Here is a 26793-nt window from a genome sequence, read left to right on the forward strand (position 1 = left end):
CTTGTATAACAGAATTATTTAATTCAGCGATATGTAAAACATTTATTTATCTTGAACTAAATAGGGAAAGCAATACTTGCATAAGAATATTTAAAATAAATATCACTTGAATGATAAGTGATGATAGGGATACTTGCCTTTGAGATTTAGCAGTTAGTCACACTCGCAATGACGCATCTATTCTGACATTCTGTCTCAAAACATCACCGTCTTTCTTTTCAACACTTCCACCGATATGCTGCTCCTGCGATTGCTAGAAGCCAAATATCCAATACCATTCCATTTCATTCTTTATCCAACACCTTGTCCTGATCATTCGAACGATCCGCATCTATAATCACTCGACGAACTACACGTCAAAAGCCTATCGTCTACCCATACGATAGCCCACACATAAATATAACAGACAAACACTTGACTCTTGATCCATATACACACGTAATTCGCATAACACGTAAACACATAACTCACATATCACATAATTCATATCATATATGACTTAGTTCGTCAAACGGTTCGACTCGGTACGTTTAAAATGGAAATCGGGTAAAAAATATAATTTATCGATCAAAAATTGACTCGGAATGATTCGTAAAACAAGTGACCTTTCGAAACAAAAGAATTTGGGTCTCGAAAGTATTTTTAATGAAAGCGGAATATTTTTCTGAGTCTGGAGGCGTTCGTTTCGTATTAAACAGATGAACGGTTTATTTATTATGAATTTTTGAACATTTTTCGGAATTAAAACGGGTGTCCGAATCATTTTATAACTAAATAATAGGGCTTGAATACCGAAAAATAATTTTATAAGAATTATCGAGCCTGGAAAATAATTTAAAATAATATTTTAAAGCTCGAACAATTTTTCGGAATTTTTAAATCATAAGAAATAATTAACTCGAATTAAATAATCAATTAAAATTCATTAACTAAATAATTTGGATTTATTTTCGAATAATAATAAAAATAATAATATTCAGAACTAAAAATAATATTTTCTTGGAAATCGGACATCACCTCCTCTATTTCTCGGACTGCCAATCGATATCGTATCGACACAACCAACAACAATCAACACAATAATTTATATTTACGCGTATAAACACTCCAGAAATGAATAACACGGCCACCTGAACCAAAACTCGGACAAAAAGTGACTTCTCCAACAATTTCTAAAAACTATGAAATAAATATATAAACACTAACATGCTATAATATACACAAGTACGAAGGCGGAATTTCAGAATCGTTACCCAAAATAAATTTTGATCACCCCGAAGAGAATATCTGATGTCCGGAAAATATCTCCAGAAAAATCTGAGATTAATAGCGATAGATTTATACACGCTGAGATGCCATGTGGAGTAATCAACACCGTCAAACTCTTTTTCTATGCCCCGAAAATAAATTAAAACGAAAAATATGCTCCGCAAATTTTCTTCTCAAAACCTTGCAATATATACACCTATGCGTAGGTATCGAAGCGTTGATCGTTTATATATATACCAATTGAAATTTGGATGTACGGTTTGAGAGAGATGAATTTGTGAAAATTGAAAAGTATATAAACTGAGAGGGATAGAGAGACAGAGAGAGAGAGAGACAGAGAGAAGAGAGAGGGAGAGACATAAATAAAGGAAAGGGCAGGGGGTTAACAAGGGAGCAGAGGCGGGGGGATTGGGGGTGAGGGGTGGGGTGGTGCGCGGCGCGGGGGGGTTTGGACTACTGGGGGTGTTTATGTTTTTTTTATGTTTTTTTCTTTAAACAGAGCATAGCAACAGCAACACAAACACGTTTCAATTTAGTTCTGAAAAGATTGCCAAGTATTGAATTTTGGACACGTACTCCCCTCACAGCCCAGTTCCGTCCCGCATTTGCATTATATCGAACCAATTTACAGTTAAAACTAACCCGAAAAACATCAAAATAATTCTAAAATTCTTGGAATAATTAAAATAATAAAAATAAAATTTTCATAATTTTTAAAGTATTTTTGACTTGCTCGCTATACCCGCATTTTACAATTAACGAATCGAGCTGCACTTGAAACAAATTCAGAAAATCACGAAAATAGTCTTAAAATGTTAAAAATATCCCAAAGTTTATAAAAACATAAATTTCGTAATTTTAAAACAATTTTTGAAACACAATTTATACCCGCTTTTAACAATTAAACGATTCAACGCGCGGGTAAAATTAATCCCAAAATAATTTTAAAATTCTTAGAATATTCCAAACTTTGATAAATATGAGTTTCGTAATTTTTGAAGAATTTTGGAATTAAATATGGATTTTACAAATAAATGAAATAAGAAAATCATATAGGGCTAAATAATTGATGAAATATTGATTTCTAAATTTTATAAAATCCCAAATATAATTATTTAAAATTTAAGTCATAAAAATAATTTTAAAGATAATTTAAATATTTATGAAATTAAATTTTCAATAAAATCCCTTTTAAAGACAAAAACAAAACGATACGACTCAGTAATTAATAATACAAATAATCCTCAATCACAACTGAGTCCCACACAATTAATATTACATACAACACATAGCTGAAAAAATATCTACTCAATCCATAATACTACAAAACGAACTCAATTTACCGATATCAATAAAATGATCGGTTTTCAAATAAACTTTTGAAAATAATACATTTAAGTAAATATTTTCAAGAATTAATAAGGATCGATATAACACTTAACAATTAGCACATTCTCATTTAATAACACCAACTTGTCAAACTGGAATAAAATATCCACCATTTTATTCCTTCTAAATCATAAAAGCACATATATATATATATTCAAATAATAATTATAATAATTCTAAAAATACGGAATATTACACTAGAGACTCAGCTTGATTTGATCAAACGATCTTTGAACAACTTCTATTCACAGTTTGTTAAGAACAAAAGGAATGAGATAGATAAAACACTCACTGAGTTGTTAAGCATGTTTAGAACTGCTGAAAATAACACGGTAAAGGCATGAATTATGTCCATATTGATGATGGACACATGGAATGCAAATGGGAAAGGAAAGTGGATAGGCAAGGTGAAGATTTGATCTTATTCGGTGCCAAACTAAAGTCTAATCCCAGAGGGCTTTTGAAGCCAAATATTGGTGTTGCTAAAGGAGATGATTGTCATTTATATGGAAATAACTGGATGAATGGAAGTTAAATTATCGAGCTTATTTGAAAGATCTAAAGAAGAAGACTAGCAATGGTCAAGCTTCAGGTATAGGGTTAGAATTGGAGCAAAAGTTGTTGCTCTGGTTGAAGGAACTCAATACCTAATTTTGCCCAGAAGGCGAGATTGAGAACTTGATAAATTGTTCCCCAAGATTTAAAAACTGCCTGCTTCCCGTTCCTGCCTTTAGCGGATACATTAAGTCAATTTCTTGTCAGGACAAGAAAGGTTTTCATTTTAATTAAATAAACAATAGTTGTTTATTCTATTTTAATGATAAGGCCTATAATGTTGCACAATTAGTTAACAATTTATATATTCTAAGATGACTCAAATCAAACATTACCTCTACTATTGTCGTTAAGCCATATTAATGAGAAACGCATTTCTGAGTTACATATAGATGGATACTTGGATAAGTTTGATTTTGAATAATATGGAAGATGTGAACTTTGTCTTATTGGAAAAATGACTAAAGTTTCTTTTACCTGATCAGGTGAAAGGGCCATCGAACGATTATGACTTATACATAATGATGTATGTGATCGAATACGTATGATGGCAAGTGGGGGCTTCTACTACTTCATAACATTTACTGATGATTTCAGTAGATATGGATATGTGGTTCTTATGAAGAATAAATCCGATTCTTTTGAAATGTTCAAAGAATATAAGACTGAAGTAGAAAAGAAAACAGGGGAAAAGTATAAAAGTTTTATGATCAGATCGTGGAGGAGAATACTTAAACCTCAATTTCAATAATTTCTTGAAAGAGTGTGATAATGTATCATAACATACTCCTTCTGGAACACCTCAATGGAATAGAGATTCTGAGAGGAGAAATCGTACCTTGTTTGACATAGTACGATCGATGATGAGTCAAGCGGATCTTCCATTCAGTTTCTAGGGTTATGCTCTAGAAACGGCTGCATATACACTTAACCAAGTTCCGACTAAAGCGGTTCAAAATACTCCCTATGAGATGTAGAGTAATGAATGGCATAGCATGTCATTTATGAATATTTAGGGATGTGAAGCGTTTGTAAAACGTTTAGCTTCTGACATGCTTGGACCAAATTAGATAGATGCTATTTTATGGGATATCCAAGTGAGACTAGGGTATAATTTTATAATCAGTTTCAAGAACAAAGTGTTTGTTACTCGGGCCGCTGTATTTTTTGAGGGAGAACTACTTTATAAGAAAATCAGTGGGAGGATAATACATCTCGATGAAGATCGAGAACCACATGATAACATTGAACCAGAGTTGGAATAAGATCAGGATGAACATCAAAATGTTGAAAGTAATCATGTTTAGGAAACATAGGTTATTCGTAGATCTAGTAGGATTCACCATGAGTCTGGGAGAAATTATGGATTTCTTTTGACTCAAGATGGTGATGTGATGCTTACGGATAAGGATAAGCCTCTCACCTACCAAGATGCTATAAACAGTTTCAGACTCCGAGAGATGGCTAGAGGCCATGAAATCCGAGATGTAATCCATGTATCAAAATAAAGTATTGACTTTAGTTGATCCACTCGAAGGGGTAAAACCTAGAGGGTGCAAGTGGGTTTTCAAGAAGAAAACTAACATGAATGGTAGAGTACAGAGCTATAACACGTGACTAGTGGAAAATAGTTTCAAACAAATTCATGGTATAGACTATGATAGACTTTTTCACCGGTTACTATGGTCAAGTCCATCAGGATTTTGTTAGTAATAGTTGTTTACTTTGACTATGAGATTTGGAAAATGGATGTCAAAACTGCTTTCTTATATGGGAGCCTTGAAGATGATGTATATATGATACAACTTGAGGGTTTTGTCGATCGAAAGTGTACTAAGATAGTTTATAAGTTACTTCTATCTATTTATAGATTGAAGCAAGCCTCGAGGAGAATGAATATTCATTTTGATGAAACGGTCAAAGAGTTTGGTTTTATTCAAAATGGAGATGAACCATGTGTTTACAAGAAGGTTAGTGGGAGCCATGTGACATTACTAGTATTACATGTAGATGACATATAACAGATAAGGAATGGCATACCTTCTCTACAGGATGTTAAGACTTGGTTGAAAAATAGTTTCTAAATGACAGACTTAGGCGATGCTACCTATATATTAGCCACTAAGATCTATAGAGATAGATTGAGGAGATTTATCGATCTATTCGCAGTACATACATTGATAAAGTATTGCATCATTTTAGGATGCAGGAGGCAAAGAGAGGATATATCCGGATGTCTCATGGGATAGTGATCTCATAGGATAACTGCCCTAAATCATTAGATGATAAGGGTCGTATTAGAAAAGCTTCATATGCTTCAGCAAATAGGAACTATAATGTATGCAATGATATGTACGTATCCTGATACTTCGTATGCTTTGAGCATGACGAACAAATACCAGTCTAATCCAGGTGAGGGTCACTGGATAGTTGTCAAGAATATTCTTAAGTACTTAAAGAGGACTAAAGATTTATTTTTGGTGTATGGAAAAGATAGGGAACTAGTGGTAAAGGGTTACACTGGTACCGGTTTCTTAACCTAATTTTTGGATAGAAAAGGATGATTATGTGTCTATGTCTGGTTTGTATTTTGTCTAAATATAAGTGATGTTAGCTGGAATAGTTCACAGCAAGAACATTGATGATTCTATAATGGAAAGCCGAATATATTGATATTTTTGAAAAAGCTAAGGAGACTGTTTAGGCATGTCCCTAAGCGATATCACTTTAATAATGATATTAATGATCAAGGAGATATAAATGTAAAGTGCATAGTAATGATAGTGTTGCAGACCCACTGACTAAGGCTTTGTCACAACAGAAGCACGATGGTCATACTAGTTCCAAAGTATTAGATAAATGGGTGATTGGCTCTAGTGCAAGTGGGAGATTGTTAGTGTTTGTGCCCTAGAGACAACAGCTATGATGTTTTAGTTTAAGACATTAGGATTATTAATTTTTGTGTTTTAGTCGATTATTCCCTTTATAATTTATTAATTCTTAATTTATTGTGATATAAATGTTAGATTAATAAATGTCCTTGGAATATGATATGCAATTCTATATCTCTAAGTACGTGACTTAGAAATGAGATTATGAGAATAGTATCAATATTCCTAAAGGTCTCTAGTCGAGTATTATTATTATTAAGGGACAATAATAATGCATTAAGACTGGTGTGTTTGTTGACTGATGATCACATCTCATTGATCATAGGTATGATGATACTAAAGTCAAAAACACAGGAAGATGTATATGTACATGGTGCTGGACAGACCCAATGTGAGATTCTACATGTATATTGTGTCATAAGTAATTCTCACAGTGATAATGATGTAATGGTCCTTAGACCTGAAGTCATATAAATACGAGAATTAATATATATTGATTCCATTAAAAGTTATCCTTAACCGGGTAATGATAACAGTGCACATTGGGTATATTATGAATCGTATGAGAAATATGAATGATCTAGATGGGATTTAACCCTCCTATTTTAGGAGTGATATTATTGGCCTATTGTGTGAGCTAGACTATGAAATGTGTGGCCACGCTCAAATGTTGATTTGTTATGATAGTCTACTTCATTCATCAAGGAAACTTGGATTAAACTATGATGAGGATGACACATTACATGCCTCTAGTTTAATCTATAATATATGGTTAAAGGGATTATATTACATTGTACATTATTCACAAAAGGTTTAATCGATCACTGATTCAAATATTATTACTTGGGTAGCAATGATGTATTACTAGATGCCGCTCTTTGTTTACGATTTTAAATTAGATTTAAAAATCGTTGCCTACGTAATAATAACCTATAGGGTCACACACTAAGAATGCTTGAAGGATTATTTAATTTAAATTGGATTTAAATTATATTAAAGTAATTCAAATTATTTATAATATTAATTAAGTATGACTTAATTAATTAGATAAATATTGATATTCAAATTTACTAATATTAAATATGAAATTTATTTGTTAAATAATTAAGTGAGACTTAATTATAATACAAATAGGAATTTTGAATTAATAATAACTCCTAATTCGTTAAGAGTTATAATTCGTTTTTCTACTCTTTATATAATATCTCTTGTATGGCTGATTTTTGGGGTTCAAGACTTTTACTAAAACCCTAGCCACCAAGAGAGAAGATGGAGAGAGCAAGAAGAAACGGGTTTGTTCTAGTACACATTCAATCCATGAGTTCAAACATTCGTGTGGATACCGATAGAGAGTAGATCGCGAGAGCGGGATGCGTGGTGATTGAACAAGCTTTGGATCTCCATTAGTCAACCAATTGGTAAAGTTTCTTAAGGTAAACAATCTGATCTACGAATTAAATATATGTTTTTCGCTTGGATCCTGTGTTGGGTTTCGAAAATTTTGATTTTTTACGGTTATAATTACTATTTCCGTTGTATTTATGTGCTCGAAACCCAACAATAGCAATAGCAGTCAGCAGACTCAGCACTCAGCAGCATGAACAGAGAGCAGTAGAGCTGCAAACGAACAGAACCGAGCTAAGTTTTGTCTGAGCTGAGCCGAGCATAATTTGTTTTTAAAACGAGCCGAGCCAAGTTTAAAAAAGCCGAAAAAATGTTCACGACCGGCTCGTTTAAATTGAGTCGAGTCGAATCGAACACGAGTTTGCTCACGAACAACTGAGCCAAGTCGAACTCGAGCCGAGTCGAGTTGTCCACTAATAGTTTGCATATATTTTTTAATCAACCACGCTTAAGGTATAATTTATAGTTTTATAAGTTATATGGAGATCAAATATAAATTTCATCTTATAATTATATACGCACACTCACACTCACACTCTACACTTGTTTCTTAATTCATATAATTTTATCAATTTATTTCACAAGTCGAGTTTAAGAACAAAATCATTTTTATTTTTAATTATTGAAACATTCATAACCTTAGAAATCGTACAATACTTTTAAATTGTTGCTGTCGATTGTCAAAGATTTAGTAATATTCGATATTTGAATTAAATTGGTTTAGATTAGAAAAGACATATAAAATAAAATAAAGCAAGCAAGCTCCTTTAAGTGGTTGAAAAATATAATTATTAAAAAGTATTTTATGTTTTTTTAAATATCATAATGTTATAATTTATTTTAACAACTCACTATTTTAATTTATTCGAAATTGTAATATTGGTCGATTTTATCATAGACTCCTCTAATAAAAGTGTGAGGTAAAATTTAGGATTAAGTTTAATTTGAATTGTTTGTTATAGTAATCAAGCTCTAGCGATATGTATGAAATTAATTAAATTATTTAGTTTTACATATGTATTAAATTTCTATTAAATTAATCATTTATTCTAAAATTAGTATTAAACTTTAATAAAAAATTTAAAATCTTTATACAAGTGATTAGTAAATATTTATTATATGTTATATATAAAAAATTTATCTGAGTCGAGCCGAGTTACCGAGTTCGAGCCAAGTCCGAGCCGAGTCTGAGCCGAGTCCGAGCTAAACGAGCTGAGTCTAAGCCGAACATACCAAAAACTCGGCTTGGCTCGTTTAATTATCCGAGCTTGTTTTTTTGTTCGCAATCGGCTCATTTAAGAAAATGAGCCGAGCCGAGTTCACTTAAACGAGTCGATCCCGAGTTTTGTTAACGAATGCCTCTGTTCATTTGCAGCTCTAGAGAGCAGGAGAGCACTTACCGCCAAACATTTCGTGCAAATTTTAATTTTAAACTCAGTTTGTCATTCATATTAGCAAGTGTTGGCCTGTGAACTTAGAATGTTGGCATGTAAACTTACTTAAATATGTTAGTCCTTGACGTTTGAATTTGCTGACCGAGTGAACTCAACTTTATTTATGTTTCTTTTTTGCAATTTTCGATTTTCTAAATTGTTTTTATTAGGTTCAATTTTAAAATCCGGTTTCTGGTTATAACCAAATTATTCAGTTCAGTGTCGGTTTAAAACCAAATACAATTCGGTTCGGTTTTCGGTAGCGATTTTTCCACAATTTTGGTTTCGATTAACAAAACAAATTCGGTTTCAGTTAACCAAAAAAAATTCGGTTTCGGGTTAAACGAATACACACCCCTACCTTTTGGGTGGCCTTCGCGAAATAATCAGGGCCCTTTTTTAAAAAATGCAAGCATTTTATTTAGAATAATTTAATATTTAGACAATGAAATTACAAAAAAAGTTCCTAAATTTTCTACAATTTGATGCATAATATTAAAATATATAAAATATGGGTTGTACACGTTTTCAAAGTTTCAAAATTAGTAGGGATGGACTATTTACACGTAATTATCTTTATTTAATTGTAGAAAATACCAAGTTTTTGTATTTAAGTGGTGTTCAAAATTTGAAGGAGGTTTAATATTCGTCATTGCTTAATTTCTTGGGAAATGTCAAATCTTTTGATGTGTTCAATAAAAAGTGGAAATAATATTGAGAATGAAAAGACTTTAGATTTTAAAATAAAATAGTGAGAAGCAAAAAAAAATTGTTAAAGTTAAAATTGTTAAATGCGTAATTGAGTAAAATAAATTTTCTTTCCATTTCAACAATGAAAAAATCTAAAAAATGAGCCCCTTTTTAAGTCGGCCCCTAGGCGGTTTCCCCTGTAAACCACCGTCAGAACCGGGCAGGCTTGTTAATGAATATGTAACCATATTTAATACAATAGCTTAGTGTCTGGTTTTTACTAAATGCAGATGGAAGTTGGGATTGAAGATTGTCTTCATATTGAGTTTGAGTACAATAAAAGCAAGTGAGTACAATTTTTGAATAAATTAGGGAATTTCTCTTTGTATACATGCTCTGTGCTTAAAGGAGAGTAATATTTTTTGGTTTGTAGTGGACTAAAAAGAAGAATAAAGCTTTTTATTTTGGAGAATCATACTGTACATAATATAATCTCTAAGTCTGGAGAAAAGTTCAAACATCATAGTAGGATATAAGACTGAAATTGAATAGAGGTTATATAGTTGGTGTGAACTTGGAAATAAGATGTATAAATTAATAACAAATCTAGTATATGGTTTGACAAATGTATTACTGTATATATTTGTTAAGTTTCTAAAATAGCCCAGTAGAGGGTGAATGATGGATTCTCAGTGTAGACGATTTTTAAAATAGATGTGATATGGATTGAAAATAAATCCTAAAGACACATTAAATGTTGCATTAATTACATTTGGGCTTCTTGTCTAAAAGTCCAGTACGGGCCTGTCTGGTCCGAACTCATAGCAGACTCAAGATGGCCCATGTAAATGAGGCCCACTAGCTGAGGTCAGGGTCCACGAACATAAACTATTCACGGACTAGGCCCAATACGGCTGGAAGAGTAGAGACATGTGTTCTAAATGGACTCAAAGTCCTACACAGAAGGTTCTGGAATTGCTTCCTCAATAGGACTCATAATCACCATCTAAGATGGAGACTTGTCCATCAAGTCTCCCAATAGATATCTAACCATAAACTCACCACTATATAAAGGGCTCTACCCCTCAACCTAGAATAACGTTTTTGGCTTGATTCTCTACAACACAGGAGATACGTAGGCATCTTGTAAGGACCGATAGTCCCGAACGCAAGAGCAGCCATAAATGCTCGAAGCTCACCAACCCTAGCATTAAATACTAAAGTACTCAGGTTTTTATTCCACAATATTTGGTGTCCGTCTGTGGGAAGATTACAACAACCATGGTGAACACACGGAGCAGAAACACTAGTGAGACAGACACTCCTGTCCCATCGCGAGCAATTGCATCAGTGGTGGAAGTACCACCACACTCAACTTATGCCTCCACCCAAGGAGGAACCTTGGTAGGGGCAATTGAGGCTCAGCCACAAGGGACGAATCCCCTGACTCCTCAAGGAACGAATCCCCAACTTCAGCAGCTGCATGCACCCGTGAACTCTCAATCCCTTGGGTATGAGTACTCGATAATTGTGACTACTAACCCCCCTTACGGGATGCCTCTATACCCCGAAGTTGGAGGGAGTGGACACTCTAATAGGAGTGAAGCACAAGGGCGGACACCCCCAATACATACGTGGCTTGGCTCCTATTCCGGAGGATCAAGAATTCTCTGGACCTTATACTGAAAGAGACTCTGAATCATCGGATGATGATGTCACTCCAAGAAGGAGGTGTGCTGGAAAAGAGCCGATGGCTGATACTGAACAACGCTCCACGAGCACTCAAGGGACGAATCCCCAAGATGTTCAAGAGAGGATCAGGGCTCATGAAGCTGAGATCCAAAGGCTGAAGCGTGACCTGGAGACACAACGGACTTTAGGACCCCCACTTGCTCCAAGACAGAGAGGTCCTCCCCCAATCATAGAACTCACTACAAGAAAAAGTCCATAGACATCGCTTTTTGGCCGATGTCTATATTGTTTCCCAACCGATGTTGATGTCGGTGATGTCTATTCTAGACATCGGTGAATACCCGATGTCTGTACTTGATTAGACATCGATTTTAGTTAAAAAGCAGATGTCTATGTATTGATTAGTTTCATAAAATGCTATAAATAAATTATTTAATAACTAAATTACACCTAATTAAACATGTTAAACATATCATGAGCTATGTTTTTGTTACAAAAACATCGATTTTAGTGAAAAACACTGATGTCTATGTCATGATTTTTTACAAAAAATGCTATAACAAAATTATTTAATAACTAAATTACACCTATTAAAACATATTAAACATATATTGAGCTATGTTTTTTGTCACAAAAACATCGATAATTTTGGTAGAGATGATGTAAAATGACATATTAAACATCTATTTCTTTAATGAAAGGTGATGTCTAATTTAGCGTATAGACATCAGTGTTTTCTAGAATGAAGTGATGTCTATGTATCATTTAGACTTGAACATGTTAGTCTTTGACATCAGTTGTTTGTCTAAAACTGATGTATGTATTTTTTGACATCAATTTTGTTTGGTTAAAAGTGATGTTTATAATGTTAAAACCGACTCTAGTTATGTAATTTTAAGACCGACTCTAGTTTAGTGCACTCACTTCCATCAAATAGAGGTTGTTCCGCATCGGCAACAAACCTCTTAAAGTTATCTAACTCTTTATCGCAATCTTCCCTACTATAGGCTGCTTCACACACGTTAAATGTTTCGGAAATTGGTATGGGCTTCGAGGGAGGAAAGGTACTACCAACAGATGACCTAGTACTATTAACATGGTTTTCTCCATGCCAAATCCAATCAGAATATCCTAAACTAAACTCTGATTCATAAAGATGACCTCTGATTATATTCACAGAAAACTTTTCGAAGTTAGAGCAGTGCGCACAAGGACAAGGAACTTTCTTGGGGGTTTTAGCATTTCCCTCAATAAAATATCAAGAAGTTCTCAACACCAATTTCATACTGTAGAGAATCCCTATCGGCTTTTATCCAAGACTTATCCATTTAAAACCACCTGGTATGTCACTAAAAAATTCAGTATAAGGCTTATATTTATTTTATAAGTCTAATATTTATTTTATAAGTCTAACTTGATTTTAAGTATGACAACCACACATAGGGCATACTATAAATGACATAAGAAAACTGAGAATTCATATTATACATAATGCATATTATACATTTTAATGTTATACATTTTATTATAATATGAATCGATTTGTAATGCATTACGTAATTCATATTATACATTTAATTATAGTACTAGTACTATATATTAACTAGTCATTCAATACTTAATGTATAATCACTATATAATTAACTATAATTAATCATAGTATAATAGTCAGATCACAGGATGCAGATTATCAAATTATAAATGTACTAGTTTCAACTAAACACTTGCATACACAATGACTAAATTAAGAACACAAAACTGAGATTTCACACCACACACTTGCATACAAAATTCAGAACACGACTACATTTAAATATAACATACTAATACCAAAATGAATTCTCCTGAACACAATTGCAAACAAAACAAAACTGAGATTTCATATTATAAATAATGCATATTGTACATAGCATATAGATCAACATAAGAACCAACTACATAGCACATAGACAAAAAAACATTATCAAAACTAACAAAACAAATCAAATGTATAAGCGTACAAAACAGAGTTGGAAAAGAAAACTCACCGAAGATCGAAAAATCAAACAACACTAATGTCCTGCAAAAATAAATCACAAAATTACAAAAAATGAAAACCTAATTTACAAAAATAAAAAAATAAACAAAAATACAAATGTACAACCAAAAACACCCAAATTACCTAAAGCTTTAAATCTTTTCTCAGATTAGGTCATGTATACAACAAGAAGAAAAGTATTAGCAACAAGTTTAGACACTAAATTAATAAAAAAAATAAGGGTTTCAAATTAGAAAATACCCCAATTTCCAGAATTAGGGTTTTGAATTCAAAAATCCTCAACTTTTAAAATTGGTCTTGATGCAGAGAAGACCAGTTCGATTCAAGTAGATACAACACTTACCGAAATAGAGAGGTTAACTGAAAGAGGCTTAACAGATGGAGTGAGAGCGGAGAGAGGTTCAGAGAGAGAGAGGTTCCAGAGAGAGGTTCGAGAGAGAGAGAGGTTCGAGAGATTGTGATGGTGAGATGATGGCCGGAGTTCAGAGAGATTATGAGGGGAGAGAGGTTCGATCGAGAGAGAGAGGCTCGAGAGAGAGAGAGGTTCGTGAGAGAGAGAGGGTTTCGAGAGAGAGAGAGAGAGAGAGAGAGAGAGAGAACAGTTTTCTGTTTTTTAGTTTTTTGTTTTTTGTTTTGATTTTGTGTATGAAGATTGATTTGGGGGGAACCAAAATTTGGTTAAGGGGGGAGAATTTTGGGATTGGGGGGAATTTAGAACTAAAACTAAATGAAAATTTGACTAAGGGGGAAAGAAAAGGTGGGCGCAAAATTATTTTATTTTTGGTGAATTTTAGACATCAGTTTAATTATAACCGATGTCTACAAAGAATAAAGACATCACAAAAATACGGGGTGATGTCAATACTTCTTTTAACATCAGTGACAAAGTTAACCGATGTCTAATGTGTGATGTCTATTGACATTATTCTTGTAGTGCCTGGATGGTCCAATACCAAGAAGGGCAGTTGCCCCAAGGGCCGATCCAAGTGATCTTATGCCCCTAGGAGATCTTGATGATCCAAATCCACCATTCACTGATGAGATAATAAATGCTCACATCTCAAGAAAGTTCAAGATGCCCACCATCAAAGCATACGATGGTACTGGAGACCCTGCTAATCATGTTAGGATGTTCTCCAATGCCCTGTTGTTGCAGCCCGTGAATGACGCTATTAGATGTCGGGCCTTCCCTCAAACCCTATCGGGTATGGCCCAAAGGTGGTACAGTTGTCTGCCCCCAAATTCTATTGGATCCTTTAAGGACTTGAGCCAAGCTTTAATCAAGCAATTCATAAGTGGCAGGGTGCAAGAGAAGAGTTCAGCTTCTCTCATGGCCATAATCTAAGGGGCAAAAGAGTCCCTGAGAGAGTATCTGAATCGATTTACGAAGGAGGCTTTGAAGGTCCCTGATCTTGATGATAAGGTAGCTATGATATCTCTACAGCAAGGGACTAGAGACGAGTTCTTTAAGATGTCCCTGGCTAAGCACCCTCCCGAAAGTATGCTACAGCTCCAGAATAGAGCCGGAAAGTATATCAAGGTGGAGGAGAGTATGAAGAAGATAGCTGTGAATAACAAACCTACTGGAAACAAGAAGAGGAAAATGGATCAGGAGTATAACGCTAAGGACAAGTATCCTGGAACTGGTAAAAGCTCTGACTCCTCCTCTTCTAAGAAGAATCAATAGCCAAGGTTTGCTGAGTATGCGAGGTTGAATGCCCCAAGGAGCCAAATCCTTATGAAAATTGAAAATGATAAGGACTTTAAATGGCCGAAGCCACTAAGGGGAGACCCCGAAAAAAGAGACAAAAGTCGGTACTGCAGGTTTCATAAAGATGTTGGTCATGATACTGACGATTGTAGGCAACTCAAGGATGAGATTGAGTATCTAATCTGAAGGGGACAGTTTGGACGCTTCACCAAGGGTGAAGAGGCTGGAGGCCAAAAGAGAGATAATGATCGAAGAGATGATGATCGGAGGGGTAACGACAGAGATCGCAACCCACAGCCCCGAGGGCCAGTAATCAATATGATCTCAGGAGGACCTACAACAGCTGGTACTACAAGGAACTCACGAAAATCTTATGCAAGAGAAGTAATGAGCATAGTTAGAGAGCCATCTAAGCGTTCTAAGTCATAGATGACTGCATAAATTTGGTGACCCAGACTTTGAAGGTTTGAAATTCCCTCAGGATGATCCTCTGGTTATCACTCTGATAATTGGAAATTATCCTGTTATGAGGGTCCTAGTGGACAATGGAGCTTTCGTGGACATTCTGTTCCATGACACATTCATAAGGATGGGCTACAATGATTCTCAGCTAACTCCATCCGACGCACCCATCTACGGGATTAACCATGTGGAATGCAAAGTCGAAGGAGCAATACAACTTCCCGTAACTATCGGGGAGGAGCCCAGGGAGGCCACGGAGATGTTGAATGTCCAGGTTGTCAAGGAAGCCTCTACCTACAATGCTATCATGGGTAGAACAGGGATCCATGCTTTTAAGGTTGTGCCCTCAACTTACCATATGGTACTGAAATTCTCAACTAGGAATGGAGTTGTAGAAGTAAGAGGAGATCAGAAAATGGCCCACAGTTGTTATGTTGCAGCACTTAGGCCCGATGGAACTGGGGGGCAGGTCCTCCCCATAGAAGACATGGATGTCCGAGAGAATGAAGAACTACGAGGGAAGCCAGCCGAGGACTTGGTCCCAATTCCTTTAGATCCTTTAGATCCCTTAGACCCAGAGAAGGTCACGTACATTGGGGCATCTTCGGACAAGCCCTTGAAGGGCCGAATGACAACTTTCGTCCAAGAAAACAATGATGTATTTTCCTGGACAGCAGCTGATATGCCTGGGATTGACCCAAACCTTATAACTCATAGGTTGAATGTTGATCCAACTCGGAAGGCTATAAAGCAAAAGAAGATAACTTATGCCCCTGAAAGGCTGGAAGCCATTAAGCAGGAGGTCAAGAAGCTTTTAGAAGCTGGATATATTGAGGAAGTGCAATTACCTGAATGGTTGGCCAACCCCGTAATGGTTAAGAAGCCAATGGGAAGTGGAGGATGTGCATTGACTTCACTGACTTGAATGATGCTTGTCCCAAGGACTGCTACCCCCTACCATGAACTGATACCTTGATAGATGCCACTTATGGACACGAGATGCTAAGCTTTATGGATGGCTTCAGTGGTTATAATTAGATTAGAATACATAAGGATGACACCCTCAAGGTATCTTTCATAACTAACTTTGGTGTATTTTATTATCTTGTTATGGCTTTTGGACTTAAGAATGTAGGAGCTACTTACCAAAGACTGGTAACCAAGATATTTGCCAATCTAATTGGGAAGACCATGGAGGTCTATGTTGATGACATATTAGTCAAAATCCTAAGAAAGGCCGATCATATTAGCCACCTCGGAGAGGCATTTGAAGTGTTGAAACACCACAAGATGATGTTAAACCCAGCCAAGTGTGCTTTTGGCATTGGGTATGAAATTTTTTGGGTCATATGGTCTCTAAGAGGGGGATAGAGGCCAACCCCGACAAGATCAAAGCCATCCTAGACATGGAGCCACCACGTTCCATCAAGGACGTTCAGAAGTTGACAGGAAGAATTTCAGCTCTAGGGAGGTTCATCTCCAAGTCTAGAGACAAATGTCTGCTCTTTTTCAAAACCCTTAAGAAGGTGAAGGATTTTGAATGGACAACAAAGATCCAAGAGGCCTTTGAACAGCTGAAGAAGTACATGACTGAAGCCCCATTGTTGGCTAAACCAAGTCCGGAGGACACTCTCTATTTATACCTCGCGGTGTCTGAACAAGCCGTGAGTGCGGTCCTCATGAAGGAAGAGAAGAAGCACCAAAAGCCTGTATACTATGTAAGCAAGGTGCTCCATGGAGCAGAGTTGAATTACTCCACCACGGAGAAGTTCACGCTTGCTCTCATCACAGCCTCGAGGAAGTTGAGACCATACTTCCAGGCTCACAAGATTGAAGTCCTGGCGGACCAACCCTTGATGAACATTCTTCATAGCTCGAAGGCCAGTGGAAGGCTCATCAAGTGGGCAATTGAGTTAGGAGAATTTAATATCAAGTATAAGCCTCAAATGGTTATCAAGGCTCAGGCCTTAGCAGACTTCGTGGTCGAATGTACTATTAACGACCAAGAAGTCAGGGGGCAAGAGATAGTAACCCCAAAAGAAGGAGAGAAGGATAAAGAAACAACTCTGAAAGAATATTGGGTTCTCCATCTTGATGGAGCGTCCAAAACAAAATCTAGTGGCGCAGGCCTAGTATTCCAAAGCCCTGATGGTTTATGATTGAGTATGCTTTGAAGTTGGATTTTCCAACTATGAACAATGAAGCAGAATATGAAGCATTGATAGCTGGCTTAGGCTTTGCTAGAGCCGTGAGGGCCAAAAACCTGATGGTCTGTGGAGACTCGAGACTTGTAGTTGCTCAAGTTAATGGGGAGTTTGAGGCCAAGGATGATACTATGACCAAGTACATAAGAGTCGTAAAGGGAATACTGACTCAGTTCGATGAATGGTATGCAGAACATGTTCTGAGAGAGGAGAACATATTGTGCATGCATTATCTCAGTTCATCTCGTCTGAAATCGAGAACCATCCAAGAAGTATTTACTTCCAGGTCATGAAGACCCTTAATATTCATGTCATAAATCTGATAGCACCAGTTGGTGTGGCAAGCTGTTAGATAGACCCGATCAAATCCTACTTAGAAACTGGGTGGCTCCCCGACGATGCCCAGGAGGCACGTAAGCTGTCGGTTAGAGCATTGAGATACTCATTTATTGAAGGCCTTTTTTACAAAAGGTCTTTTGTTATTCCGTACTTAAAATGCTTAAGACCTCTTAAAACAGAGGAGGCACTTAAAGAAGCCCATGAAGGGATTTGTGGACAGCACTTGGGGGCAGGGCCCTCGCTCACAAGTTAACTCGGTTGGGGTTCTACTGGCCAACTATGTGACAACCGATGCAAAGGCTTATGTAAAAAATGTGACAGATGCCAAAAGCACGCTCCAATAGTATGACAGCCCCCGGAGAGGCTTACATCGATAAGCACACTCATCCCTTTTGCAATGTGGGGAATGGACATACTTGGACCATTTCCTGTAGCATCGGGACAGAGGAAGTCCATTGTGGTAGCAATAGACTACTTTACAAAGTGGATTGAGGCTAAGGCACTAGCCAAGATAACCACCAAGAAAATTGCCCAATTCTTCTGGGAGAATGTGATATGCCGGTATGAAATCCCACGCATCCTTGTCACGAATAATAGGAAACAATTTGATAATGCAGAGTTCAGAGAGTACTGTAATGATAACAGCATAGAACTTCGCTTCACCTCGGTTGCACATCCTCATGCAAACTGGAAAGCGGAAGTTGCTAACAGAATCATCCTTGATGGACTTAAGAAGTGGGCGGAATGCTCGAGAAATACTTGGGTGTATGAGTTGTTGCCTATACTATGGGCATATCGTACCACCTGCAAAGTGACAATTGAAGCTACCCCATTCATGTTGGCTTACAGAGCCGAGGTAGTGGTGCCCCTTGAGATCACTCATGGATCCCATAGGATCGAAGTTTACGAGCCAGAGACCAACGAAGAAGGCCTGAGGCTCGCCCTCGATCTCATTGACGAGGTCAGGGATGAGGCCAACGCCCGCAATACAGAGCATCAATGAAGAGCCTCCCTCTACTACAATAGACGGGTTAAAGAAAGGTTCTTTCAACAGGGAGATTTGGTTCTGAGGAAGATTGAGGCATCAGGCGTAGGGGAGAGAGGAAAGCTAGCCTCTAACAGGGAAGAGCCTTATAAGGTCCAAAAGACACTGGGACGAGGATCCTACAACTTAGAGACCCTGAATGGTGATGAAGTACCTCGTACTTGGCATGCTTCAAACCTGAAGGCTTATTATGTTTAGGACATTCACTACATGTTCCTATTACTTAGTATTAAATTTTTAAATAAGGTCGACGAAACCATCTTATGTAAGGGTTGAACCCGTTTCTTAGAGATATTGTCTATTTATGCAAGTTTATTTCTATCATCTTGTCTACCAATTTATTTAAGTACTAGCATCTAAAGAATGCAAGTCCCGAAGGACCAAATACCGAAAATAAAAGACAAGCATGAAATGAAATCAAACAAAGTGCATAAATAAATATCCCGAAGGATCATAAGTTAAAGTCCCGAAGGAGCGATAGGTTACAAACCAATAACGTTCAAATAAACAAGATCTAAAAATCAAAGCCACATACGGAACTCAAAGCCATGCAAGGCCACATCATTCACTCATCAGAGGAATCCTCCCCCTCTCCGTCCGACCCTTCCTCAGAAGAAGAACCACTGCTCCCTAGAATAGGCTCCCTCATCTTCCCTCAAAGGGCTGCCCTGGACTTGGGGCTACCCGAGAGGGCTTTGCCTTTAGATCCGGAACCGGAACCCGAGTGACTAGAGCTCGACTGGGGCCTCATGCGAGGAGTCGAGGGCACAGATGCGGAAGGTTACCCAGATAGGTCCATAACAGGTAGCTGCCAGGGGCAAGATAGAAGGCTTGGATCAACCACATCCGGCCATATGCCTTGAGCGTCCATTTCCAGGTTAACAGGGCGCATCTCGTAAACGTGCTCATCCATCATTGTGGTGAACCTAGTGGATATCTGATAAGCATCCGTGAGGTCTTTCCATTCCTTCTTCCTCTTCTCAACCGAGCTAGCATATTTCTTCTCCATGATAGCGAGCTTGCCCTCCACCTCATGAGCCCTAGACTCCCACTCCCCCGAGGAAATAGTCATCTGCTTCATGGAATCCTTTCATAGCATTATAGTCACTTCTCATTTTGATAGCTTGAGTAGAAGACGCCGCGAAATAAGCATTGTCCTAACAAGGAAAATATGAGTTTGAATATAAAGGGCCGAGCCCCCAAGGAGTGATCCCTATAATATTTTCCAAGTTCTAAGAAAAAGAGAACTTAAGTGAAAATTTAAACAAGGAGAAACATACCTGATAGCGAGCTTGAGATCCCAACATCTCATCCTCGAGGAGTTTCTTACCGGAAGAGACGGATAAGAGGTCGGGAGGAATAATCCAGTTTTTCGACCACTCGAGAGCAAGAGCCGGGTTGCCGAAAACAGAGTCATTGGAAGAAATACCCCATTCCAGGCTCGAAAGGGGTCCTGGCACTCCCGTCAAAATCCTTGGTCCTCTTAAGGCCAGATCCTGACGCCTCGAGGAAGGCAGGGACCTTTGGAATATGGTTGGCCTTCTTGATGGCATCTCTAGCCATCCTGCTTGTAACAGCATCGCTCGGCTTGGCTTTGGCGTCAAGAGCCTTAGCGGCTGAAATAAGAAGAAAAGAAACAGATGAAAGAATAAACTTGCATAAACTAAGGGAAAACAAGGATAAATAGCCTCTATAGAGAGGCAGCTAAGGCTAGCCTCGACAAGCTTGAATCTGTCACGAACTCCCAATAAGGGGTCCTCCGGACGTCGTCAATAAGAAGGTCTGAGGCATGAAGTTCGGCATCAGAAAGGTTGAGAATGAAGTGGGAACTATCAACTAGGCTACTAAAGTCACGTCTGAAGTATGCCCCCCAGTCTCCATCCTTCCCCTCAACGACTACAAACTTTTTGTTCCAATTGTGGTTTGAATCATTGAGGGAACTGGTGTTCACCATTTAAGGAACGTGGGCTCGGTGTTGAATCACTACCCAACCAGGCCGAGTCATAGGAGAAGCCTTCATCATGAAGATACTACGGAACATTGTCAGACTTAAGGGGATGCCTAAGTCATGGCATCTCACTATGAATAGAATAATGAAAGACCACCCGTTAGGGTAGAGCTGGCATGGATGGATCTTGAGTTCGGCTAGAAGCCTCGGAATGAAGGGGTATAGGGGGAAATCTTAGCTCGGAATTAAGGGCCGCTTGAACACAAACAGCCTTTGGTGGAAAAGGTTACAAGCCCTCTCAATTGGCTTAGCTCTACGAACCCTCAAGCAGTCGGGCCAGGAGTAAGTCGACTTAATCATCTTGACGTCCTTCTCACAAAGCATACTTCGGTCATGGAATGCATCGAAATGGACGGTACTAGGGTACTCGTCCGCCCTCTTATCCAACATACTCTTCAAACTAGTTCGAACGATGATTAACTGAGAAGGGGGAGACAAGAGCTATACCTTGGAGTGAGCGAAGAGTAGCCCTCTTATGCATAGCTTCCTTCTCAGAGAAAGAGGACTTGACAGGGCCTTGTCCACCTGACATTCTTGGAGAGCTTGAAGAAAGTTAAGAGCTTGAGAGAATTTGAGAAGTTGAGAAATGAAGGTGTGAATGAAAATAAGCACTTTTCATCTTCTTTTTTAGGAAAAGGTAACCTGCTACATCAGGTCGTAAGTCTGTATGGCTCGCGCTAGCAGGTACCTCGTTGAAAGAACACTGAAAATGGTGAGTAAGAACGATCAAAAGGCAATAAAAGATGACATAATAAATGAGAAAAATGATGCAGGACACCGCTTATCGTATCAGTCTTCCGAAAAAAGCCTGGCTGAAACTAAATACAAGTCATTAGCCTTTATTAAGGAACGATTATGTTGATTACTATGATTAGAAAAACTGATAAAGATTAAGACCACTCCCGGTCGGCCATACTAGAGCCATGACGGCCACAACTTCCTTACGGGGAAGCTCTAGCCGACTAGGCAATAAATGGAGGCCCTTTGGCCTACCAAGAGCCTCTGTATTCAGAGCCATGACGACCACAACTTCCATGTGGGGAAGCTCCGGCCAACCAGGCAACAAATGAAGGCCTTTTGGCCTACAAGGAGCCTCCATATCAGAGCTATGACGGCCACAACTTCCATGCGGGGAAGTCCGGCCGACCAGGCAATAAATGGAGGCCTTTAGGCCTACCAGGAGCCTCCTGTATCATGAGCCATGACGGCCACAACTTCTATGGGGGAAGCTTCCGGCTGACCATGCAATAAATGGAGGCCTTTTTGCCTACTAGGAGCGTTCGTATCAGAGCCATGATGGCCATAACTTCCATGCGGGGAAGCTCTGGCCGACCTGGAAATATGTTGAGGCCTTTTGGCCTACCAGGAGCCTCTGTATTAGAGCCGTGACGACCACAACTTATGTGCGGGGAAGCCCTGGCCGACCAGCCAACATATTGAGGCCTTTTGGCCTACCAGGAGCCTCCGTATCAGAGCCATGACGGCCACAACTTACGTGCGGGGAAGCCCCGGCCTACCAGCCAACATGTTGAGGCCTTTTGGCCTACCAGGAGACTCTGTATCATAGCCATAACAGCCACAACTTACCTCCGTAGTGGCATTGGCCTACCAGCCAACAAATTAAGGTCTTTTTACTCACTAAAAGCTCTTGTAGGAGAGCCTTGATGTAACATCCGGGAAATATCGTGTAATTATTTGTATCAATATATGATTATTATGTGAATATTATATGAATTTTTGGTGAATTATCTGATTCTTGATAATAATATTTGGATGTTTGTATATAATAAAATGTGAGTATGTTAATTTAATATGTCGAGAATAAAATATAGATAATTAAGGTATTTTTCTGGTAATTTTTGGAGTGTTATATGATTTTATAATTATTTTCAGAAAATGTTTTTATACATTTTAAATTCCCAAAAATCAATAGTTTTAATTCTAAAAGCTATTTTTAATTCGAAATTAAATCATAATTATTCAATTAATTAATTTTAAGTGATAATTAATTATTTAATTAATTAATTAATTTACGTATTAATTGATTAATTGATTTAATTAATTATTAATTAATCTTAATTGATTTAATAATTGGATTTAATTATTTATTTTTGATTTAGAAATTCCGAAAAATAGTTTCGAGCTTTAAAATATTATTTTAAATTATCTTCAAGGCTTGATAATTATTATAAAGTTATTTTAAAGTCAGATTCGGGTGTTCGAACCCGATTATTTAATTATAAAATGATTCAGAGACCCGTTTTAATTTCGAAAAATGTTCAAAAAAATCATAATAAATCAACCGTTCGTCCGTTTAATACGAAACAAACGCGTCTAGAATCAGAAAAATATTCTGCTTTCATTAAAAATACTTTCGAGACTAAAGTTCTTCTCTATCAAAAGATCGTTTATTTTACGAGTCATTTTGAGTCGGTTCTTGATCGATAAAATATTCTTTTTGACCCGATTTCAATTCTAAACGTATTAAGACCTATCTTTTGTCGATTCAACTTATGTGCTACATGAATTACGTAATTATGTGTTATATGATTACATGCCCTATATGTACGTGTTATGTGGATAATGAGTCAGCATGTCTTTTAAACATTATCTGATTATGATGTGATCCTTGTCTATTATTATCGGGCGGGTAGACGATAGGAATAAATGTATAGACTAGACAATTATATGTTGTCAGTTCATTGAATAGTGTCTTTTATAATAGATACACATAGTGCGAGGCATTCGAAGCCAGACAGGGATTGTAGAAGTAAAGCCTGATTGTGTGTAATAATGAAACGAGTAGATTCAGAATAAAGATAAACCTAAGAGAGTAAACGATAAGAAAGGTCAAATAGCCTGTCAAGGGAAATACAGATGCAACAGGACTGAGTGATATGGCAGCTAGTTAAAGATCAGTAGATTATCAATTGAGGAAAGTATTCCTAACCTTTCTCCTAAAATACTGCAAATATTTATTCGCTCTTATTCTAAGTTCAGAATAGTTAACTGTTTTATATTTCGCTGCAATTACTCTTATTTATGCAAGTGCCTTTTTGATCTTGTTCCTTGATTATCGATTGATCTCTTGAGCAATTACCCATTCGTTCGGGTTATTTACGAACCCCGATTTGGGATGTTTTGAAATCAAAATGATTTGATATCAAAATACTCTACGGGCTGGACGATTATTATGAGGACCAGTGATGAGCTGGATCCTATGGGCCGGGGATGGACAGGAACCTTAGGCCATAGTTGCCTGGGTACCCCATATGTTGGTTGGGTCTATGCAGTTGGGTATAGATCCGCACTATCTCCTGACTGATCAGCAGGTTATAGTGCATATGTTGGTTTCTAGTGTCCAGTCTAATTTATTGTTGATCGCCATTAACGACATTCCTTCGCGAATAGTTCATAATTACAAATCAAACCAAGATTTGATTCAAAAGGACGAAATATTGAAACGATCACTGTTCTTTTACAGAAAAATGTGATTTATGATTAAAGGCCAATGAAGGACGATGTTTTGTTCGCTCAACTATTTAAATATGTAAAGACATTTTTAAAATCATTCAACAATCGTTTCCAGGAGTTTTTCTAATCCGATACCTGGAAACCATTTATGATACTTGCTGGGCATTTTTGGCCCACTCTTGCTTTGTGAACTCTTATTTCTTTCAGTATCAAATGAGGGCAAAGTGAATAGCTTTTAATAGACAGCAAAAGTGGTGAGATTCCAGCTGAAGAAATTTGGAGATGTCGGAGTGATCAATACAAGGAAATTAGTAATGAGGTAATGAAATTGTATTTAGACAATGTAAATTTTAGAAGGTTAGATTCTTGTTTCATACTATAACATGTAAGCGATCCTGAATAATGAGGGGTTATCTGTATATTTATTTTAATATACAGGTTTTTATTAATTAAAGTTGTGTAGTGACACCCAATCCTGACCCTGGATTTGGGGGTGTTACACTTGAGGCCTTCAAAAGTTGCTTCAGAGGCCTCCTTGAGATGTCCTTTGGAGATTTCTTGAAAAGGATAACTCCCAACAAAACCATGTTTCGTGAAGACTAAAACGTCTACGAGAACGAGTTGGTTGGAGTGCGTTACGTCCTACAAGGAAAGTTTAGACAAATTTAATGGAGTACAAGACTTCCTATAAGGGAAAGTTCAGTGGAACACAGAGCGTTCAGCAAGAAAGAGTACAGAACGTCCACCAGGATGAGTACAGAACGTTCGCTGGAACAGCCATAGCAGAGCCCTGAGGAACTCATAGGCAACCTTGAAATTAATTCCGTGGAAAATCAAGGACAACAAGAGCATGGTAAGGTGCGTAGAAACCTAGAAATCTCAGTAAGAAGTTCAAAAAAAGTGAGGGGAAGGAACCCCTGGGCAACCACCTCCAGGCCAACCAAGAAGTGGCCGACCAGGAGGTGGCCGACCAGGAGAGTCTCCTCCAAAGTGGCCGAGTAGCCCACAATTGGGGACATGAGGCCGAGCAGAGCCTCCTACCCCAGGAGGTTCTGCTCAACCCCGATGCCCCCCTTCGAAAATTTTGGAAAAAATTCAAAAAAATGAAAAAAAAATCAGAAAAATATTTTTTTTAAAAAAAAATCAGGATTTTAAGATTAAGCCCAGATTAGGGTCGATTAGTGAAATTAAGCCGATATTAGAGCCGATTAGTGTATATTAAGCGTAATTAACCCAAATTAGGGATAATTAGTGATTTGTATGATGAAATTAGCCCAGATTAGGGCCGTTTAACCCATTCACTCTTACAATTAGTGTGAATTAAGGATAATTATTGTCTTATACATATTGTCTTAATTAGCACCGATTAGGGCAGATTAGCCTCGATTAAGGCCAATTAGTGCATTATAGCTTAAAATTAGGCTCTTTTAAGCCTAATTAGCAACTTGTACATGAAAACTAGCCCCGATTAGGGTCGATTAGCCCCGATTAGAGCCAATTAGCAGCTTTCATCCTATAATTAACCTTGACGAAGGTTAAGGGGTGATAAACGCTCGCTTTATAGTCCCGATTAGGACCGTTTAGTGTTGAACACCATTCAAATAGCCCTTACGAGGGCCTTAAGTGTGTATGCTCACACTAATAAGCCTAAGCCGTTGTAAACGTGTATGTCACTCCACACTTTACGATAACGCGGCAATACCCATGAAGGGCCGATACCCATGAAGGGCCGATACCCATGAAGGGCTGATACCCATGAAGGGTCGATACCCATGAAGGGCCGATACCCGAGAAGGGCCAAAAGTACCCCGAGTAGCGAATAGACCATTATAACTTCCACGAAAACTCGAGCAGTGTTCACGGAAGTTGGGGGCAAATGATATGGATGGAAAATACATCCTAAAGACACATTAAATATCGCATTAATTACACTTGGGCTTCTTGTCTAAAAGTCCAGTACAGGTCTGTCTGGTCCGAACTCATATCAGACTCGAGACGGCCAATGTAAACGAGGCCCACTAGCTGAGATCGTCCGGGTCCACGAACACAAGTTGTACACGGACTTAGGCCCAATACGGTTGGAAGAGCAGAGATATGTGTTCTAAACGGACTCAAAGTCCTACACAAAAGGTTCTGGAACTCCTTCCTCAATAGGACTCATAATCACCATCTAAATTGGAGACTTGTCC

At 37.6% G+C, this 26793-nt stretch overlaps 1 protein-coding gene across 1 annotated transcript; it reads left to right on the forward strand.

Moving 5' to 3' along the window:
• The first annotated feature begins 18474 nt into the window (after nucleotides 1-18474).
• LOC141714992 (uncharacterized) lies at nucleotides 18475-19320 on the forward strand. Its single transcript, XM_074518482.1, has 2 exons — nucleotides 18475-19038; nucleotides 19132-19320. The coding sequence occupies exons 1-2, from the start codon at nucleotides 18475-18477 to the stop codon at nucleotides 19318-19320; spliced, it is 753 nt and encodes a 250-aa protein (XP_074374583.1).
• The last annotated feature ends 7473 nt before the right edge of the window (nucleotides 19321-26793 follow it).

Source organism: Apium graveolens, chromosome 3, assembly GCF_009905375.1.
Source record: "Apium graveolens cultivar Ventura chromosome 3, ASM990537v1, whole genome shotgun sequence".
NCBI classification, from domain to species: domain Eukaryota; kingdom Viridiplantae; phylum Streptophyta; class Magnoliopsida; order Apiales; family Apiaceae; genus Apium; species Apium graveolens.